The sequence below is a fragment of the Talpa occidentalis genome, unplaced genomic scaffold, assembly GCF_014898055.3.
Source record: "Talpa occidentalis isolate TD23 unplaced genomic scaffold, MPIMG_talOcc4v2.1 talOcc4.11, whole genome shotgun sequence".
Taxonomy (NCBI): Eukaryota; Metazoa; Chordata; class Mammalia; order Eulipotyphla; family Talpidae; genus Talpa; species Talpa occidentalis.
In genome coordinates this window covers 29163478-29183578 of record NW_023601104.1, presented here as the reverse complement: position 1 = coordinate 29183578, position 20101 = coordinate 29163478, and the positions used below count along the sequence as shown (strand labels likewise).

General features: G+C 36.0%; 1 protein-coding gene across 1 annotated transcript in view; it reads left to right on the top strand.

Moving 5' to 3' along the window:
• The window catches only part of HERC1 (HECT and RLD domain containing E3 ubiquitin protein ligase family member 1), a 186697-nt gene that overhangs the window by 135738 nt on the left and 30858 nt on the right, over window positions 1-20101 (top strand). Inside the window, 15 exon segments of the mRNA XM_037502665.2 lie at window positions 49-165; window positions 623-854; window positions 1910-2034; window positions 3244-3464; window positions 4407-4675; window positions 5355-5407; window positions 6350-6550; window positions 7503-7677; window positions 11894-12164; window positions 12300-12513; window positions 13323-13528; window positions 16308-16435; window positions 17116-17243; window positions 18053-18253; window positions 19387-19517. Coding sequence (XP_037358562.1) covers window positions 49-165; window positions 623-854; window positions 1910-2034; window positions 3244-3464; window positions 4407-4675; window positions 5355-5407; window positions 6350-6550; window positions 7503-7677; window positions 11894-12164; window positions 12300-12513; window positions 13323-13528; window positions 16308-16435; window positions 17116-17243; window positions 18053-18253; window positions 19387-19517 — 2672 coding nt within the window.

Here is a 20101-nt window from a genome sequence, read left to right as displayed (position 1 = left end):
ACTCATGGTGTGTAGTGATATTTAGGGCTTTTCTTTGTTTTGTCTCAGCCTTATCAGATCCAAGCAGTAGGCTTTCAACTTCTCCTCCACCTCCAGCAATTGCAGTACCGTTGCTGGAAATGGGGTTCTCTCTCCGACAGATTGCCAAAGCCATGGAAGCCACAGGTAGGATAAATTTTTATGTATATGTAAATATGACAAGTCTGATCTCATTAAAGGTGATACATTTTTTTAAGAGGCCATATGCTTGGTAAGATTTTTAATATAAGATGTAGTTACAGTAGAATCATAGCAGACATTCTGGGTTTTTTTTTGAAGATGTGTACTACTCTACTATCTTAATTCTTTTATACAGTGTATTGGACAATTAACTAATATGCTAGTTGGTTTATACAGTGTATTGGACAATTAACTAATATGCTAGTTGGTTTATACAGTTTTTTTTAATTCTGTCTAAAAATAGCAGACCAGAATTTATTGAAAAAGTTACATAAGATTCCATTTAAGCATACATAAAGCCATGGTACTTTATGATAGCAGACAGTCTTAAACTGATAGTGTGAATAACACATTATTTTACCCAAGGTCACTAATCAAAGTTTTTTTTTTTTACTCCTTTGAGGTGCTCGAGGAGAGGCTGATGCCCAAAACATCACTGTCCTTGCCATGTGGATGATAGAGCACCCTGGGCATGAGGATGAGGAAGAGCCCCAGTCAGGTAGCACAGCTGACTCAAGGCATGGAGCAGCAGTCCTGGGCAGTAGTGGGAAGTTAAATGACCCCTGTTATTTGCAATCGCCAGGAGATATACCATCAGCTGATGCTGCTGAAATAGAGGAGGGCTTTAGTGAAAGGTAAAATTTCAATTTCTGTATTCCTGGTCTGTGTTTTATAAATAGTGTACTGAATAATCCATAAATTTATTTCCCTTTATAGATGCTTCTTATGGTGTGTAAAACTGGTAACTTAGAGATACATGAAAAAATTAAAATTCTAGTTACAAATTTCTGTTTCTGTGAAGGGTAGAAATGACATGACAAGTTTTGACTTGGAAAGGATACCTTCATGAAAAGAATAAAATTAATCACTTTTATATAAAATTGAACTGAATAGAGAAAGGTGAAAATTAAAACAAATTTGTTTTGAAATAAACATCCCGATGGAAAAGTTTTATCTCATATGTGGTCAACATACTTAGTAGAATGTTCATTTTAATATTAGAAATTGATTTAATAAATCAATGCATTTGCTAGAAATGGGCTTTTAATTTTAAATCTTTTCTGTCTCTATTTTCATCTCTTTTGTTTTTAATATCTGTTACAATATACCCTTTTTTAAAAGTTTCAAAAGGAGTTTAGCCTAAAATGCTAAATGTTATAATAAAGTATTCCATAAAATATAATTCTTCCTAAATCTTGCTCCTTCAGTATTTTTTTACTTTTAAGTTTCATTTTAGTCCAAATGAAGTCATGTGGTTACCAAGACCTGTGTCTTATGTAAAATGTAGACTTTTGTACAAGCTTAGTGAATATTTTCATAACCTACTTTGAATTATCTATTTTTCCTAAGCAAGGATTCCTAATCATTTCAAATTTTAAGTATTTAATCAGTTAGGATTTAGTTAAGACCAGCTGTCTCTTATGAATTTGAATATGCATTAAACATCATTTAATTTTTGGCACAGTTCAAAAATCAGATAATATTATTGTTCGGGCCTGTATGACATAATCTATAATTTAGGAACTTTGGGAGGGAGGGACAATGGCTAGGCTTTAAAGTTTTTTTTGTAAACATTTTATTTTTGGTAATATTTGGAGGCAAAAGTAACCCTCCCAACAAACTTGCACATCTGTGTTTTATTCATGATGATTTTAAAAAATTTGTGTTGCTTTCAAACGTGTATTTGTAGCCCTGATAATATGGATCACACAGAAAATGCAGCTTCTGGAAGTGGACCACCAGCTAGGGGTCGCTCAGCAGTAACAAGAAGGCACAAGTTTGATTTAGCTGCTCGAACATTGCTAGCAAGAGCAGGTAATTATGTCGCTCATCCTTCTCTTGGTGCAAGTATCATATAGTTTGTTTCTATTTTAAAGTCACTTTATCAGCACCATTAAAAAAAATGTAAGTTAATGATATTAAGTACTGAATTCTTTGCATTAATACAACAACTATTTACATATTATTTTCTATGTACTTATGTAATTTTACATAATTGAAATCACAGTACACATTCATAGATTTATTTTTTTAAGTTCCCTCTGAGTATAGATGACTACTGGCAACTTGTAGGTACTGAGGAATTTTGTAAATGTTCTCTTTGCTCTGAACAATTTATAATTTAATAAATGAAGATGGATGTTTAAAATTTTAACATCAGTGGTGAGAAGTTGCTGGAAAGCGTATTGTGCGAAAGAACTAGGTACTGATTTTTCTGATGAACTCTGTGGAACTTAAGTCTTCATCACTAGATAAAGCCCTGCTAGCAAAGATAAAGCCCTACATTACAGGACCTCCCCAGTGGCGCAGCGGGTTGAGCATAGGGGATTGCAGTGCTGTGAAGCTGTCTGCAGCCTCTGCAATGCTGGTTCAATTCCCAGAGTCTGCCTGTTCTGCTTTCCGCTCTGTCTCTGGTGAATCCTCTCACCCACCTGTGCCTCTGGCCTGTGCCCCAGTTCTTGTGTAAATAAATCTTAAAAAAAAAAAAAAAAGTCCTACATTACATTAGGAAAATACTTCTAAAATTATGTTTTGGGCATGTGAAGTGTTACTTAGAGAAAACATTTTCCAAACTAAAAGCTAAGATATGTGATATGTCATGAAAGAGTTTGATTCTTGAAATATTAAAACATAAATGATTCAGTAATTTATGGGAACAAAGAGAAATGGATACTGTCCTAGGAAATATAAAATGTATATTTACCATATAATGAAAGGGAAAAGTAAAAAAAAACCTAAAATAATAATAATGGCCCACACTTATCGAGCATTTTTCTATAAAATAAACATTATAAAATATTTTACATATAACAGCAACTCTGTGAGGTATGACTATTATCCTATTTTACAGTAGAGGCAATATTTGTGATCGGCGCAATTTTATGTTTATGAACATATATGTTTAGAATCCAATAAGTCAACTGAGATAGGCTCTCACATACATGTATGACAGTTAAGAACTGGCAGAATATTCAGAATTACTATATACATGCAAATAAAATGCCTTTTTTGTTTTGTTCTGAGCGGGGTTATACCGCTCTGTGCAGGCCCATAGGAATCAAAGTCGGAGAGAAGGAATATCTTTGCAGCAAGACCCAGGGGCATTGTACGACTTTAATTTAGATGAGGAATTGGAAATTGATCTTGATGATGAAGCAATGGAAGCTATGTTTGGACAAGACCTGACCAGTGACAATGATATTCTGGGAATGTGGATCCCAGAGGTACTGGATTGGCCTACCTGGGTGTGTGTGACTGCAGCGGGGGCTGCTCTGACTTATTTTCCTGCCCTCCTGTTCATTCAGTTTCTGATAGTAGTGTTACCCAGAGTTATAACACTCTAAGAAGTCTTACATCTCATTCTAAAGTTTGGGGCTCTAACACTTGAGATTACTTTAACACCTACAAACTAATATGAAAAAGTCTCTCTTGTTGCATTCTCCGTGTGATTTTATTGCTTCTCTCCCTAGACTAGATGAATAGAGCCATATTGTGGTAATATTTGACTCTAACATCAAAGATAGATTACAAAATAGTCATCAGTCAGGTCACAGTAAATTCTGTTGCGTATATAAAGTGGCTGTTGTGCTCGCCTTGCCATCAGAATGCAAGCTCTTCTCCATAGGTTCCATTGTATCATTGTTAATGCCTAATTCTAGGAACCAACGCCCACCTAAATCTTTTAAATGCCTCTATGTAGGGGTAGGATATAGGTTGGGTTTGTATGTTTACATCGTTTAGCATTATGCTTTTGTAACAGAGAGACTGAAGAATTCATAGGTGTGAGTCCTCTAGGAAAGAGCATCTACTGTATTGTTAATAAAATAAGTGAATCCTAATGACTTTTTAGATATTCAGGAAATAGGGATGCATATTATTACCAGATGATAGTAGGGATTTTTAAAAAATCATTTGTGATGAGACAAATCATAAGGTTTATTAACTCTTTTCAGGAGGGTAGTCAGTTACTTTTATTGTAACTTAGGGTGAGGAGGGGCAAAGAACACTTTCAGATTGTGTCATCTGAGTTCTAATTTGAAAGAAATTTGTTATATAACATTAATGAACATCTTGCAGATATTCCAGCATGTGTAATCAAAGTAGCTAATTTAATATCATAATCTATTTACCTCATTTTAATTTTTGTTGAATTGACTGATAATTTGATATGAAATCACTTTGTGCAGCATGTTTGTGAGTCTGAAGACAGGGAAGAAGTGGTGGTGTGTGAACTGTGTGAATGCAGTGTCGTCAGCTTCAATCAGCACATGAAGAGAAATCACCCAGGCTGTGGGCGTAGTGCAAACCGCCAGGGCTATCGAAGCAACGGCTCCTATGTGGATGGCTGGTTTGGTGGTGAATGTGGGAGTGGAAATCCATACTATCTGCTGTGTGGCAGCTGCAGGGAGAAGTACTTAGCCCTGAAGACCAAATCTAAGACAACAAGTTCTGAAAGGTATCTAGAATTGTGTAGATATCCAAAGCCTCTCAATGAAGAATATAAAATATCTCTCATTCTTTTTTTTTTTTCAATGCAAGGAGTTCTTTTTAACCTTTTCTAAAGTCCTTTGATTGCTAAATTGGGGCAGGAAGGATGGAGGTGGTTGAGGAATTCATATGCTTGCTATAACTAGGAGCCTGTAATCTAATAGCACATAGCAGCACTTTCTTCATTGGAGCTTGATTCTGTTAACCTTTGACTTGTTGGCAAGTTGTGGGCAGAACCTTCAGGAGACTTATGGTTCATCTTTTTATTGGTATTTTTCACTGTATTTTTGACAAATTAAGATCTTTTTTCTTGATGTAAAAATACTGTTAAATGAGCTTCCATAAAAATACTCTTTCTGTCCTTAAATAGGGTTTTTGCACTTACTGCCAGCTATTAAAACCTTTATGACAAGAGATTTATAAATGACCCAGAAATCACCTCAGTAACATGGCAAAATAGTTATTCATTTTGTAAGCATGTATAGACTTTTGTACCATAGTTTTTATTACATCAATCCATAACATGAAACACTTTAAATTTTGTGTTGCTTTATTAATGACTCTTTAAAATGTTCTAATGATTTAATTTGCAGTTTGGGATACTAACTGTTTTATGTAAAAGCACAATGTTCTTCATGTTGGTGCAGGTACAAGGGACAAGCTCCAGATCTAATTGGCAAGCAGGACAGTGTGTATGAAGGTAGTTGTTTTGAGAGCTTCTTTTTTATATGTATTGTTATATATGCCTTTTGCTTAACATCTGTTACTAAAATTTACCTTTGTGTGTGTTTGTATTTATGTACATGTTAACTTAAACCTTCCCTAAAAACCTCAAGGTAGTTTGATAGCAACAATTCTAGTTTTAAAAGTTAAAGGCAGAGGGCCTCCCTGGTGGCACAGGTGATTGGGTGCTGCTCTGTGAAGCTGTCTGAAGCCTCTGCAGTGCGTATTCAATCCCTGCTGGCCAGCAAGAATCCCAAATGATGAAGCAGACCTCTCCTGTCTCACCCGGTGCTCCCCTCAGCAGTGTATTTCGTCAGCCTGCCTGTTCTGTTCCCGGCTCTGTCTCTGGTGAATCCTCTCACCCTCCCATGCATCTGGCCTGTACCCCAGCCTTTGTATAAATAAATAAATCTTAAAAAAAAAAAAAGAAGTTAAAGGCAGAGACCTGAGTTCAGAAACTGACTTTACCAAAATATGTTAATTTCTGTGTGGCATATTTTTTTTGAAGTAGGGAAAATATTGAATTTTCCACCCTAACTGAGGAAAGTAAAATAATTAATCATCAATTTTTCTGCAGTATTTATTTACCTGAAATAACTCATTCTCTGATGATCATGGATAGGGTTAAGAACTCTTTGTTAGCCCCATAGCAATATTTTTTTTTTTTTTTAGCTGAAACCTCTATTACCAGTTATAACATTTGCTGTTGCTTTAAACGGATCTTATTGCAATGATGTCCTTTCCCTTAAGAGTGTCACTTTGCCTCAGGAGTGCAGTCTGGTTAGGTCACCAGGAGATGGTGCGATAGTTCTTGTTGTGGGTTCTGGGCTTTCTATTATTTGCATCTTAGGTATATCTCACAGTAATCATTGCTAGCAGTTATGTCTTGTTTTTATTCATACATTTGTTTAAATTTCAGAAGACTGGGATATGTTGGATGTTGATGAAGATGAAAAGCTAACAGGCGAAGAAGAATTTGAACTACTTGCTGGACCACTTGGTTTAAATGACCGACGCATTGTACCAGAGCCAGTTCAGTTCCCTGATAGTGATCCTTTAGGCGCTTCGGTAGCAATGGTAACAGCCACCAACAGTATGGAAGAGACTCTGATGCAAATAGGTAAACTGAAATGCTGATCGGCATTGATTTTGTAGAGTTTATATTAATTTGTTTCTTAGGTAAATAATAAGGTAACAGCAAATAATAATAAGGCTTTAACATTGTGTCACCCCATCAGTTATCTTTAGCTATTTTTTTTTTTAAAGATTTATTTATTTATTTATACAAGCACTGGGTACAGTCAGAAGCACAGGAGGGTGAGAGAATTCACCAGAGCCAGAGCGGGGTGCAGAGCAGGCAGAGGGCCCGAAGTACACTGCTGAGGGGAGCAGCGGGTGGCAGGAGAGGTCTGCGCGCGCGCCATGTGGGACCCTCCTCCGGTGGCCGGGGAGCAGCCGGGGATCGAACCGGCAGCTTCGCAACCCAGCGCTCAACCGCTGCGCCACCGGGGAGGCCCCACTTTAGCTATTTTTTTTTTAACATTTTGAAAGTATAATGTAATATTATGGTTTTTTTGTTTGCTTGTTTTTATGAATTGTCAGTTATAAAGAGAAAATTTATAAAATGAAAACTATTTTTTAATTTGGGAGAAGATCCTGAACTGACTAAAAACAATTTTGTGGCCTTTTTAAAATTTGTGTGAAAAGGGTTTTTTTGCTATAAGGAATACAAAATAAAGTGATGGTGATTCTGCCCTTTATGTGTACTCAAAGCATATTTTTTAAAAAATTGTACCTTTCCTGTGCTTTCCAATATCAGAGAGATGCATGAACAAAATAAATAAAACCAAAAGAAGATTTTTAAGTATATTTCTCCTATAATAGTCACTGAGAATATCTATTTTTCACAAGGAATATTCTTTACAACAGAGTTCCAGATGAGTAGCAAAGTACATTGACTTGCTATATTTCCTTGCAGTTTGGAACCTAGGTTGAATGCAAAAAATTTTTAGTAATCTGGATAGTTTTCTTATTACTCTGTTGAGAATGAAACAAAATGTTATATTTTCCAGGTTGTCATGGCTCTGTAGAAAAGAGTTCTTCTGGGAGAATAACATTAGGTGAGCAGGCAGCTGCCTTAGCAAACCCTCATGACCGGGTGATAGCTTTACGAAGAGTGACTGCTGCTGCTCAGGTCCTTCTGGCCAGAACCATGGTCATGAGAGCTCTGTCACTTCTCTCAGTTAGGTAAGTCTTATTTTGTATCAAGTGATGCTGAGTTAATGTCTGTATCATTCAGGAATCTGCTATTGTTTGAGAAGATGAGAAAATTTTTAGAAACTTGAATATTTACTATTAAATGAAAGAAGTTACACATCAACTCCTCTCCTCATTCCATCATTCAGTTCATACTTGGCTTTTTTGAATAGAAAATAATCCCATTAAGAGTAATCTGCAAATATTTTATTTTGTAATCTGAAATGGGAAAAGGAAGCTGTTGATCCATTTGATGCAGGGTCAAAATAAAAGGTTGAAGGAATTTTTCTGCTGAGTTGACCAACTGTGTGGCTAAGTCAGCCTGTAAATACCATTATAATTTCTTACTGTGCTCATACCATGGAGTATAATACTGAAAGTTAAGAATACCTAAAATACATCCATTTAAAAAATGATTAAGCAGGGGTATGTAACAGTAAAGTAGTGCAAGCAAAAGGACCCTGAAAGAAAACCTCAAAATAAAATTTAGGTAAGACTGCACGGTATTGGCTCAGGAATAGACCTTTTTTTTTCTTTTAGGTTTTTTTTTCATTTTAACATTTATCATTTTTTAATTAAAAAAAAATTTTAGACAATATTTGCTTCCCCCCAACCTCTCAGATTGAGTCCCCATAGAGTTTCCTTCCCCAAGGCACCCATTCACCATCACCACAGTCCGCTGTGCTCCTTCCTCCCTCCCTCTGATCCTTCTCCCTCCTCCTCCCCTGCAGTATGTCTCTGGTTTATAATTGTCTGGTTTTGCTTTCTTGTGTTTTGTACTGTTACTATTATTTTTTTTTGTACTGATGTCTTATTTGGATCCCCTATATTCCTGCTATAAGTGAAACGATCCGATTTTTTTCTTCTGGCTTGTTTCACTGAGTATAATTCCTTCTAGCTCCATCCACGTTGCTGCAAATGGCATGAGTTTATCTTTTTTGATTGCTGAATAATATTCCATGTGTATATATACCACATCTTCTTGATCCAGTCATCTATTTTTGGGCATTTGGGTTGTTTCCAGGTGTTACCTATTGTAAATAGTGCTACAATAAACATAGGGGTACAGCGCTCTTTGAATCACTGTTTTTGTGTCCCTAGTAGTGGAATTGCCAGATCATGTGGTAGCCCCATTTTTAGCAGACTGAGGAACCTCCAGACAGCTTTCCACAGTGGTTGGACCAGTTTGCACTCCCACCAGCAATGTAGGAGAGTTCCTTTTTCACCACATCCTTGCCAACATTTGTTGTTGCTTGTTTTTTTTTAGATATGTGCCATTCTTACTGGTGTAAGGTGGTATCTCAGTGTGGTTTTAATTTGCATTTCCCTGATTATAAGGGATGTTGAACATTTTTTCATATGCCTGTTGGCCATTTGCATTTCCTCTTTGGAGAAACGTCTTTTGAGTTCTTCTGCCCATTTCTTGACTGGATTGTTTATTTTGTTTTTGTTGAGCTGTGTGAGTTCTTTGTATATCTTTGTGATCAGTCCCTTATCAGTTGACTGGAGTGCAAAGATTTTTTTCCCAATCAGTGGGGTGTCTCTCTGTTTTGGTTAATGTCTCTTTGGCTGTACAGAAGCTTTTCAGTTTGATGTAATCCCAGGTGTTTATCTTTGTCTTCACTACCGCTGCTTTGGGTGATGAGTCTTTAAAGATGTTATTGCGATGTATGTCTTGTAGTGTTTTACCTATATTTTCTTCTATATATTTTATGGTTTCAGGTCTTATGTCCAGTTCTTTTATCCATTTTGAGTTGATTTTTGTGCACAGTGAAAGGTAGTGGTCTAGTTTCATTTTTTTGCATATGAAGGTTCAGTTTTCCCAGCACCATTTATTGAACGAACTCTCCGTGTTCAGGAATAGACATTTATTTTTTTAAAGTTTTATTTATTTATTTATACAAGCACTGGGTACAGTCAGAAGCGCGGGAGGGTGAGAGGATTCACCAGAGCCAGAGCAGGGAGCAGAGCAGGCAGAAGGACCGAAGTACACTGCTAAGGGGAGCAGCGGGTGGCAGGAGAAGTCTGCGCACCATGTGGGACCCTCCTCCAGTGGCCAGGGAGCAGTTGGGGATCGAACTGGGGCCGCAGAGGCTGCAGGCAGCCTCGCAACCCAGTGCTCAACCGCTGCGCCACCTGGGAGACCCAGGAATAGACAATTTAAACAGTAGAGAACAGAGTTCAGAAACTGATGAATACATATAGATAAACATTTAATTTATATTTGATTTATGACAGTGATGTACAATGCAGAACAATATGGGAAAGGATGGCCTCAATATCTTGCACTGTTAGATCATTTGTTCACATAGGGAAAAAAAATGAGTTTTGGTCCCAACCTTACACTAACTAAAACAGATACTTCCAAGTGGCTCTTATATCCAAATGTGAAAGGTAAATTAATGAAGTCTCTATGAAGTAACATAGAGGAATTTATTCTTGGTTTTGGAATAGGTAGATTTTTTAAAATTGTATTATTTTTTTATTTTCTTAAATTGTTATTTATTTTTGTAAGTAATTGGTTTCTCTCCTCAGGTGTAGCCCCCATAGTTCTCCTGTCACCATATCACTCATGAACCATCACCATATTCCCTTGTGTTCTTTGCCTCCCCTATGTTAACCCCCCTTCCTCCCTCTCCCTGGCTATATGCCTCAGATCTATGGTCATCTTGCTAGTTTTGTCTTTTTCTTGACCTTTTGTTTGGATTCTCTTATGTTCCTCATATAAGTGAAACCATCTAATATTTCTCTTTCTCCTTCTGACTTATTTTGGTTAGCATAAACCCTTGCAACTCCATCTGTATTGCCACAAATGGAATGAGTTTTTCATTTTTTATCACTGAGTAATATTCCATTATGTAAATACACCACAACTTTTGATACATTTATCTGTTTGGGGGAATTTTGGTAGTAGGAGCAGCAAATTTCTGAAGGTGGTATTTGTCTAAGAAGGTTCTTATTTTCCCTCAGAAAAGGAGAGCTTTGCAGCATAAAGTATTCTTGGTTGGCATTTTTTGTCTTGGAGTTTTTTTAGTATGTCACTCCATTCTCTTCTCTTGAGAAGGCTGATGTCAGCCTAATCAGTTTTCCTTCCCCTGCCTTTTTTTCCTTTCTTTTCCCCTCCCTCACCCTATCACCCTCATTTTTTTCTTTGTCTTGGACTCTTGGAAGCTTTGTTTTCATGTATCTTGCTGTAGTTTACCTTTCATTATGGTAGTTTGTGTTCTTCTAGTTCTTCTTCATGCTAAGAAACTCTGTCAAACAGGATATTTTCATTGCCTTCTTCAAGTTTGGGAATTTCTCTTAAATTACTTCCTTGAATAGTTTCTCAGTTCCCTGGTCTCTCTGTCCTCCCCTGGGATTCCTTTAACTTGTATATTTCCTTTCCTCGTGGTGTCAGATATTTCTCGAGGTGTTTCTTCTTTCTTTTTCCTTTGTACTTCTCTTTCCTTTTCTTTTTTTGCTCCTTTTATAGCTGTATCTTCCAGAGTACTGATTTGTTACTCCATTTCATCTATACAATTTTCATGGCTTTTCCAGAATTTTTTATTCTTCCGTAAGTTCATACAAAGACATAAGCAAGAACATTCGTGGCAGTACTGTTCACATTAGCTCTCTACCAAATACCCCTGATTTTCTTCTGTTTGAAGAAATGAATTGTGGTAAATTTCATTTATACGTCAATGAAAATGAGTCACTACTGCTATAATGTGAAAGCACAGATTAATCTTACAATAAGCTAGAGGAGCAAAAGATGACAGACACAAAAAGAACATTTACTTTCTTTATTTATATGAAGTTACAAAACTGATTTATGGCTTTACAGTTCAGGATATTGGTTACTTTTAAGTGTCCAAGCAGGCTAAGAAAATGGTCCAAGAAGGCTTCTTAGGTGCTGGTAATGTTCGTTTCTTGATCTGTGAGGTCGTTACATGGGTTTGTTTAGTTTAAGAATTCATGATTTGTGAACATTCCTTTTTGTTATGCTTTGATAATTTAGCTATATTTCAAGTGTATGAAATATTAAAATGAAAAATGTTTCCCTGCTTTATGTAATATTTTTGGATAATTCTTAGAACATGTATGATAGTGCAGTTTGGCTATTGTTGTTGTTATTATTGGTGCCATAAATGATATGTGGGAGTCTAAGTGTCCCATAAGAAATCTGTTTGCTTTATCCATCTGAGGAATTTTCCTTTCCTGGCAGTGGTTCCAGTTGTAGCCTTGCTGCTGGTCTTGAATCTCTGGGGCTTACAGATATCCGAACACTGGTTCGATTAATGTGCTTGGCGGCAGCAGGGAGAGCTGGCCTCTCCACCAGTCCTTCTGCCATGGCAAGCACCTCAGAACGCTCACGAGGAGGGCACAGTAAAACCAACAAGCCTATCTCTTGCCTGGCTTATCTGAGCACTGCAGTGGGATGTCTAGCATCGAACACTCCCAGTGCTGCAAAACTCCTGGTGCAGTTGTGTACACAGGTAAGATGCTTTTCAGTGCTTTTCTTGTTGCATAACATATTTCCAACTGATTCCTAAAGAACTTTTGAAATGAAATCTTTTTGTTCTGAAATTATATGTAAAAAGTAAACCTATTTGTTCCAATTGCTTCTTCAGAACTTGATTTCTGCTGCAACAGGTGTAAATCTGACTACAGTTGATGATCCGATTCAGCGAAAATTTCTACCTAGTTTTCTCAGAGGAATTGCTGAAGAGATTAAGCTTGTAACCTCTCCAAATTTTGTTGTAACTCAGGCCCTTGTGGCATTACTAGCAGACAAAGGGGCTAAACTGAGACCTAACTATGATAAGTCAGAAGTTGAAAAGAAAGGTAAGTTTCATACCATTTAATATGTAGTCATTTTAATCAATTTGATTCATATTTTTTAAAAATGTGTTTTTCAAAGTTGTATGTAATGAATTGCATAACATAATGTATACTTCTAAAGTTTATATCATGAAAGAAATGCATGGATACTTTTTCATTGTGCATGGCACCAAATATTAGAAAATGCACCAAAATAGTCTTGGTTTGACTAGCTTATTTTATTAGCTTATGATTTGAATCACCATAGATAAAGACCCTGGTGGGTTTCCTTAATAAAATTAAGATAAAGATAGTGTTATTTTCTCTTTGTCTTAAGATGACAACATTTTGAAGAGACTACTTAATTGCTACTATTTACTCATCTCTTCATCAGAACCATTTGACCACGAGAGATGGGCTTTTGAATCTAGTAATCTAATCGCTTAACTGACTGTTAACACTTTTGAGCAGCAAATGCCAAACTCATTCTTTAGGGCATGCTGCCTCTGCCCTGCCTTAAGGTTATTTCTTCTGTATTCTTAGTTTATATGTCCTTAGAGCAAAGATTATTGATTGATGTATATAAATGTTCATTTGTATTAAATTAGATTAAATTAATTTAATTTGATGTGAGATAAATGCTTTATACTTTGTATGCATATCTTAGTGAAATGATTGCTTGCAAAAGTGCGAATTGTTAAAAGATATGGGTTAACCCATTTTTGTTTGTTCACCACCACCAGCTCTCACCTGGGCATCATTTCATTGTTTTGTTTAAGCAGGTATAATTGCCCATTTGTATGCCCATCCTTCCTATGATCCTTCTGCTGTAGGCCCTCTGGAGCTGGCTAATGCCCTGGCAGCCTGCTGCCTCTCCTCCAGGCTGTCCTCACAGCATAGGCAATGGGCTGCTCAACAGCTCGTGCGCACTCTTGCTGCGCATGACCGTGACAACCAAACTACTCCACAAACACTCGCTGATATGGGAGGAGATCTCAGAAAATGCTCCTTTATCAAGTTGGAGGCTCATCAGAACAGAGTATGTATTTTGAGTCCCAAGTGTGTTAATCACCTTGTGTAATACAAAATAATTTCTGCCCTTCTCAAAAAGCTCAAAGCTTAGATCTTGGGGTGTGTGTGTATGTGTATGTCTCTCTCACACACATTCATTTTCTCTCTCTCACTCTCATGATTATCAGTATTTGTCTGATAGTTACCAACTGTCCATTGTACATTGGGTTGACATCATAGTATACAAATGAAAAATCTAATGGGGGATGAGAGAAGACCCTAAGGAACAGCCTCAAAAAAGATGAAGGCTTAATAGAAGAAGACACAAAGAAATGGAAAGACATCCCTGCTCATGGATTGGAAGAATTAACATTATTAAAATGTCCATCCTACCAAAAGCAATATACAGATTCAACGCTATTCCAATAAAAATCTCAATGACATTCTTCAGAGACATAGAACAATATTGATGAAGTTCATATGGAACCACACCAAAAAACCCACAAATAGCCAAAGCCCTACTGATGAAAACAAAGGAGAAAAGAGGTATCACACTTCCAAACTTCAAGCTATACTACAAAGCCATAATAATTAAAACAGTTTGGTACTGGAACAAAAACAGATACACAGACCAATGGAACCGAATAGAGAGTCCAAAAATAAAACCACACTTATATGGACAACTGATCTTTGACAGAGGAGCAAAGACTGTGCAGTGGAACACGGACAGTTTGTTCAATAAATGGTGCTGGGAAAACTGAACCTTCATATGCAAAAAAATGAAACTAGACCACTACCATTCACTGTGCACAAAAATCAACTCAAAATGGATAAAAGAACTGGACATAAGACCTGAAACCATAAAATATATAGAAAAAAATATAGGTAAAACACTACAAGACATACATCGCAATAACATCTTTAAAGACTCATCACCCAAAGCAGTGGTAGTGAAGGCAAAGATAAACACCTGGGATTACATCAAACTGAAAAGCTTCTGTACAGCCAAAGAGACATTAACCAAAACAGAGAGACACCCCACTGATTGGGAAAAAAATCTTTGCACTCCAGTCAACTGATAAGGGACTGATCACAAAGATATACAAAGAACTCACACGACTCAACAAAAATAAAACAAACAATCCAATCAAGAAATGGGCAGAAGGGGGTAAGGGGTTAGGACGCAGCACTAGGAAGCAATCCGTAGTCACTACAGTATGAGTTCTATCCCCGGCCAGGGAGGTGACCCACATGGTGCAGCAGACCTCTCTTGATTCACCCACTGCTCCCCTCAGCAGTGTATTTCACTCGGTCTGCCTCTTCTGTTCCCTATTCTGTCTCTGGTGAATCCTCTCACCCCTCACATCTCTGGCCTGTACTCCAGTTCTTGTATGAATAAATAAATCTTTTTTTAAAAAAAAGAAATGGACAGAAGAACTTTTAAAAGACATTTCTCCAGAGAGGAAATGCAAATGGCCAACAGGCATATGAAAAAGTGTTCAACATCCCTTTTAATCAGGGAAATGCAAATTAAAACCACATTGAGATACCACCTTACACCAGTAAGAATGGCGCATATCAAGCAACAACAATGTTGACGAGGATGTGGTGAAAAAGGAACTCTCCTACATTGCTGGTGGGAGTGCAAACTGGTCCAACCACTATGGAAAGCTGTCTGGAGTTTACTCAGTCTACTAAAAATGGAGCTACCATATGAATCGGCAATTCCACTACTAGGGATCTACCCAGAGGACACAAAAACATTGATTCAAAAGAACACCTGTATCCCTATGTTTATTGCAGCACTATTTACAATAGGTAAAACCTGGAAACAACCCAAATGCCCAAAAATAGAAGACTGGATCAAGATGTGGTACATGTACACAATGGAATATTGCTCAGCAATCAAAAAAGATAAACTCATGCCATTCGCAGCAACGTGGATGGAACTCGAAGGAATTAAGCTCAGTGAAATAAGCCAGAAGGAAAAAGAAAAATATCGGATGGTTTCACTTATAGCAGGAATATAAGGGAACCAAATAAGACAACAGTGTAAAAATAATAATAGTACAGAACACAACAAAGCAAAAATGGACAATTATAAATCAGAGACATACTGCAGGGAAGGAGGAGGGAGAGGGATCAGAGGGAGAGAGGGAGGAGCACAGGGGACTGAGGTGATGGTGCACGGGTGCATTTGTGAAGGAAACTCTATGGGGACTACACCTGAGGGGGTGGAGGGAAGCAAATATTGTTTAAAAATGAACAATGATGTAAAAAATTTTTTTGAAAAAGATGAAGGCTTAGACATACAAAAAAGGAAAGAAATTGACTTCATTGTTTTAATCTACTTGAGTAGTGACAAGGACAGTTTAGTAAATGAAGGCTGACCTCTTATCTAAATAAATAGTACTTAAAATCACTTCTTGATGTTACTTATTTTATAGTAAATATTTTTATATAATCATACTTTAGTAAATTAAATAAACATATCTTTGAATTTAATAAACATTAGTAAAGATTCTAACAGGTCTCAGATAACTCAAGTGAGTTTGGGTATAGTACCTTAAATTGATAAGAACCAATACTATACTTAATCCTAACCAAAGGTCAAGAAATGATAGTACTTTAAAGTTATACTTCAAATAGGTATATATTTACAAGCTATTTCAAAATGAATGCATTATAGACTCTTCTTTTACAATTTCAGGGTAGATTTTTAAAAAATTTGTTAGACCTTTTTCAAATAATAGAATCATTTGAATCAAAACCTACTCAAATATTGCTGGGCTTTTTCAACTTTTTAGGTTATGACTTGTGTTTGGTGTAATAAAAAAGGTCTTTTGGCTACAAGTGGCAATGATGGCACCATCCGGGTGTGGAGTGTCACCAAGAAGCAATATTCACTGCAGCAGACCTGTGTGTTCAACAGATTGTGAGTGCTAACAAAAGTCCTGTTGTGTGACATTTAAAATAAGAGATTTCTAAACACACCTCATCATGGTTGTATTGATATAACCAAACTGTTTATTTAGAATAGTGTTATACAAAATAGTCATAACTCCAATGTGTTTTTTTAAGTCTCCAGGATAGTAATTCATAAGATACAACTTTTAACTATCAATAACTGTACTTACTCAGAATTAAGAGTTCATTTCTATAAAACATAGGATAATTTTCTATCATTCTTCAATAATTATTTAGTAATTAATGTAATATTCTTTGTTAATGATATTTCTTTGGTAACAGAATGTGGCATCTAGCTAGCTACAGGTATTTCTTTTCTGATAACTTCCCTAGGAGTTTAGGCAAACAAGAAACAATGTGCTCTGAATAATAACCCCATGTACAACCCGTACAGAATCAGAATGTCTTTGTTGACAAATTATGCATTAAATGATGAATAGTGTAAACAGCACTCTTACAATTCTGCATTTTCACATATGTCAAAACACTAGCAAAAATGTGATCATTAAATACTGTTAGCCAAGTTTTTGAAATATAAGAGTCTAGTTATTATGTACTCTAGTCTATATAAAACCCTTATTTTGAGATTTCAGGTTTAGCTTACTTTTAGAATAGAGATTAGAATCCTATATATCTGTTATATTTTAGGGAAGGGGATGCTGAAGAAAGCTTGGGGTCACCCAGTGATCCAAGTTTTTCACCTGTTTCCTGGAGTATCAGTGGCAAATATCTAGCTGGAGCTTTGGAAAAGATGGTGAATATCTGGCAAGTTAATGGTAAGAGCCATGTAAATATTAATAAACTATTGAAGGTACTCTTTAAGTCTTTCTCTTAATCTTCTGAGTCCAAACAGTGACTTCCCTTCACCTTAAAACAATCAATTCCACACTGAAAATCTGTATTCATTGTGGTTTAAATTAAAGAGGAAGCACTCATTTCCTAACTTCTTTCTAGGAGTTTCAAGTAGCCTGGTAGTTTTTAAACCAAAAATTCTTTTCATGTACCACTAAGTGTTCAGAGTAGGATTTGATGAGACATAGCAGTCACTGAGTGTTCAATTATGTATTCTTTTGAGTAATTTGAAATATTTCTATCAGTTTTGTCTGTTTCACAAGCACACACACCTGTTACTTTTTAATATAACCTCTCTGGAAAATAAAAATCATTATTGTAATCTTGGACTTACCAGTATTTGTTTGATTTTGCATATTTGAGGACTGGTTGTTGTAATTCAGATATTTGAAGAAATAATCTTAACTTTGGGTAACTTTCTTCATGGTAATTTGGTTTTCTGTAATTATTAGGAAATAATATAGGTGTTTGCCATTTATACACTGAGTATTTTTCTTTACTCATTCTCCCATGAAGCTATCATTTTTATCTCACTAATAGAGCAAGGTCTATTTGGTTGTCGTATGTAATGTATAAGTGAAGGATCCTGCTTTGCACTCTTATTCATGGGTAGGCTATATGAAATTGAGAACTGCTTTGAGTGTATATTAGAATTAAGTAATGTTTATTATTTTTTTCCTGTTATCATTCTTAAGACTTACATAACAATTACTTAATGTTTTTCCCTCTTTAGGAGGAAAAGGATTAGTAGATATTCAGCCTCATTGGGTTTCTGCCTTGGCTTGGCCAGAAGAGGGTCCAGCTACTGCATGGTCAGGAGAGTCTCCAGAATTATTGCTGGTGGGACGGATGGATGGATCTCTTGGCTTGATTGAAGTTGTTGATGTGTCTACCATGCACCGCCGAGAATTGGAGCATTGCTATAGAAAGGATGGTAAATAATAGGTCTAGTTAAGAAAATGTTCCCTTCAAATAGACTCAGTTGTTTTGACACTTGCTTTTATAAATGCTGAATGTATATTACTTTTGGGCTTTGTTTTGTAAATTACCAATTGTTGAATTTCATTTTAATTAGTAGCTTGAAAGGTATTTCTCTCCCGATGCCTATCATACATCACTACCAAAATGAGATCTGTATGTATATATATGTATGTGTGTGTGTGTATATATATATATGTACACACACATATATACTTTATATATGTATATATCTCATACATACCTTTGTATCTGTATGTGTGTGTGGGGGAGGGTATCTGTATGAGAAAATAAATGAAAGCAGACTTTGAACTATCTCTTGTCACACCAGAAATTTCCCTTCTCTTTCCGCATTTCCTCAGTTACACTCATTTGTTAACAAGATCATCTCTCCCAATGATGATTCTTTTTTTTCTCTTGAACATTATTAGCTTTCAAGGGAGACTTGAAATCTGCTCTAAATATTCAAGTACTTAACACTAAGGATGAATAACTAATATATTATTACATATGTAATAATATGTATGTTTAATGCTTAAAAAGGTATACAGTGAAAAGTCTTTTTTTCCAATCTGTTCAGTTCCCATGTCCCCATTCTACTCTAAAAGGTATTTTTTTACTTCTTTTGTAACTTTCCAGTTTTATATATAAGGAAACAAATATGTATATAGATTGTTAGAATAGAACATGTATGACAGACTATGGAAACACATTGAATCGGGAATATAAGCAAAAGAAGAGACAGTTTATTTTCTTCTGACTTGGGTTATTTCACTTCTCAATTTCATGGTAGAGGAATTTTATAATGAGGAAAATCTGTTTCCATCTCTCTTTGACAATAATTGCCCAAACAAGAATGAAACACTAAAAATAAGGTAGTCCTTGTCACTTATAAACAACCCTTTTGAAATGATTGTATGGAATCTCTGCTGTAAGACTGCATTTAGTCTAAATGCATTGAAGAGAGGTTTGGAAACAAAGTAGTTACAATAGCATGTATTTGTTACTAAGTTTTTATCTTTTAAGTTAAATTGTAACAAAATAAGTATCTTATTTTAAAACATTTTTATTTTGTTTTTATCATATTAGTGTCTGTAACTTGCATTGCTTGGTTCAGTGAAGACAAACCATTTGCAGTGGGATATTTTGATGGAAAATTGTTAATGGGAACAAAGGAACCACTTGAGAAAGGAGGCATTGTTCTCATCGATGCACATAAGGTAAAGCATCTTTGCTGGATAGTTGCTTTGCCTTGTTTTTTGTTTTTCCTGGAATATTGATTGATACTAATTTCTTTAAATTTTTTCTATCAGTTACTTATTTAATATTCTGTGATTAATCAAAGTCTTTAGACCACATCTATGTGGGAAAGTCTATGTAAGAAAGCCATAAAGCCAAGAAGGAAATAAAACCAAAATAGTGAAATAGGAATACCCTTGGAATACTTCCTGTCAAAGTACCTCACACTAATACTAGAAATTCCATTTGTGAAGTTGATTTCCTTACCTTAAACAAAATTTGCCAATTCAGATGTTTACAGGGCCATCTAGGCAAGTAATAAATGCATGAATAAGCTAGAAATTTGAAGATATGAAGGAGGGTAAAGAATAGCATAAGGATGACGAGTATATAAACACAAAACATGTCTCAGATTTTCATATGTATTTACTATTTTATTTTAGTATAAAAGATACTTTTTTAAAAAAAGTTTGTTGTGGGCCTCCCCGGTGGCGCAGCGGTTGAGCGCTGGGTTGTGAAGCTGCCCGCAGCCTCTGCAGCGCCTGTTCGATCCCCGGCTGCTCCC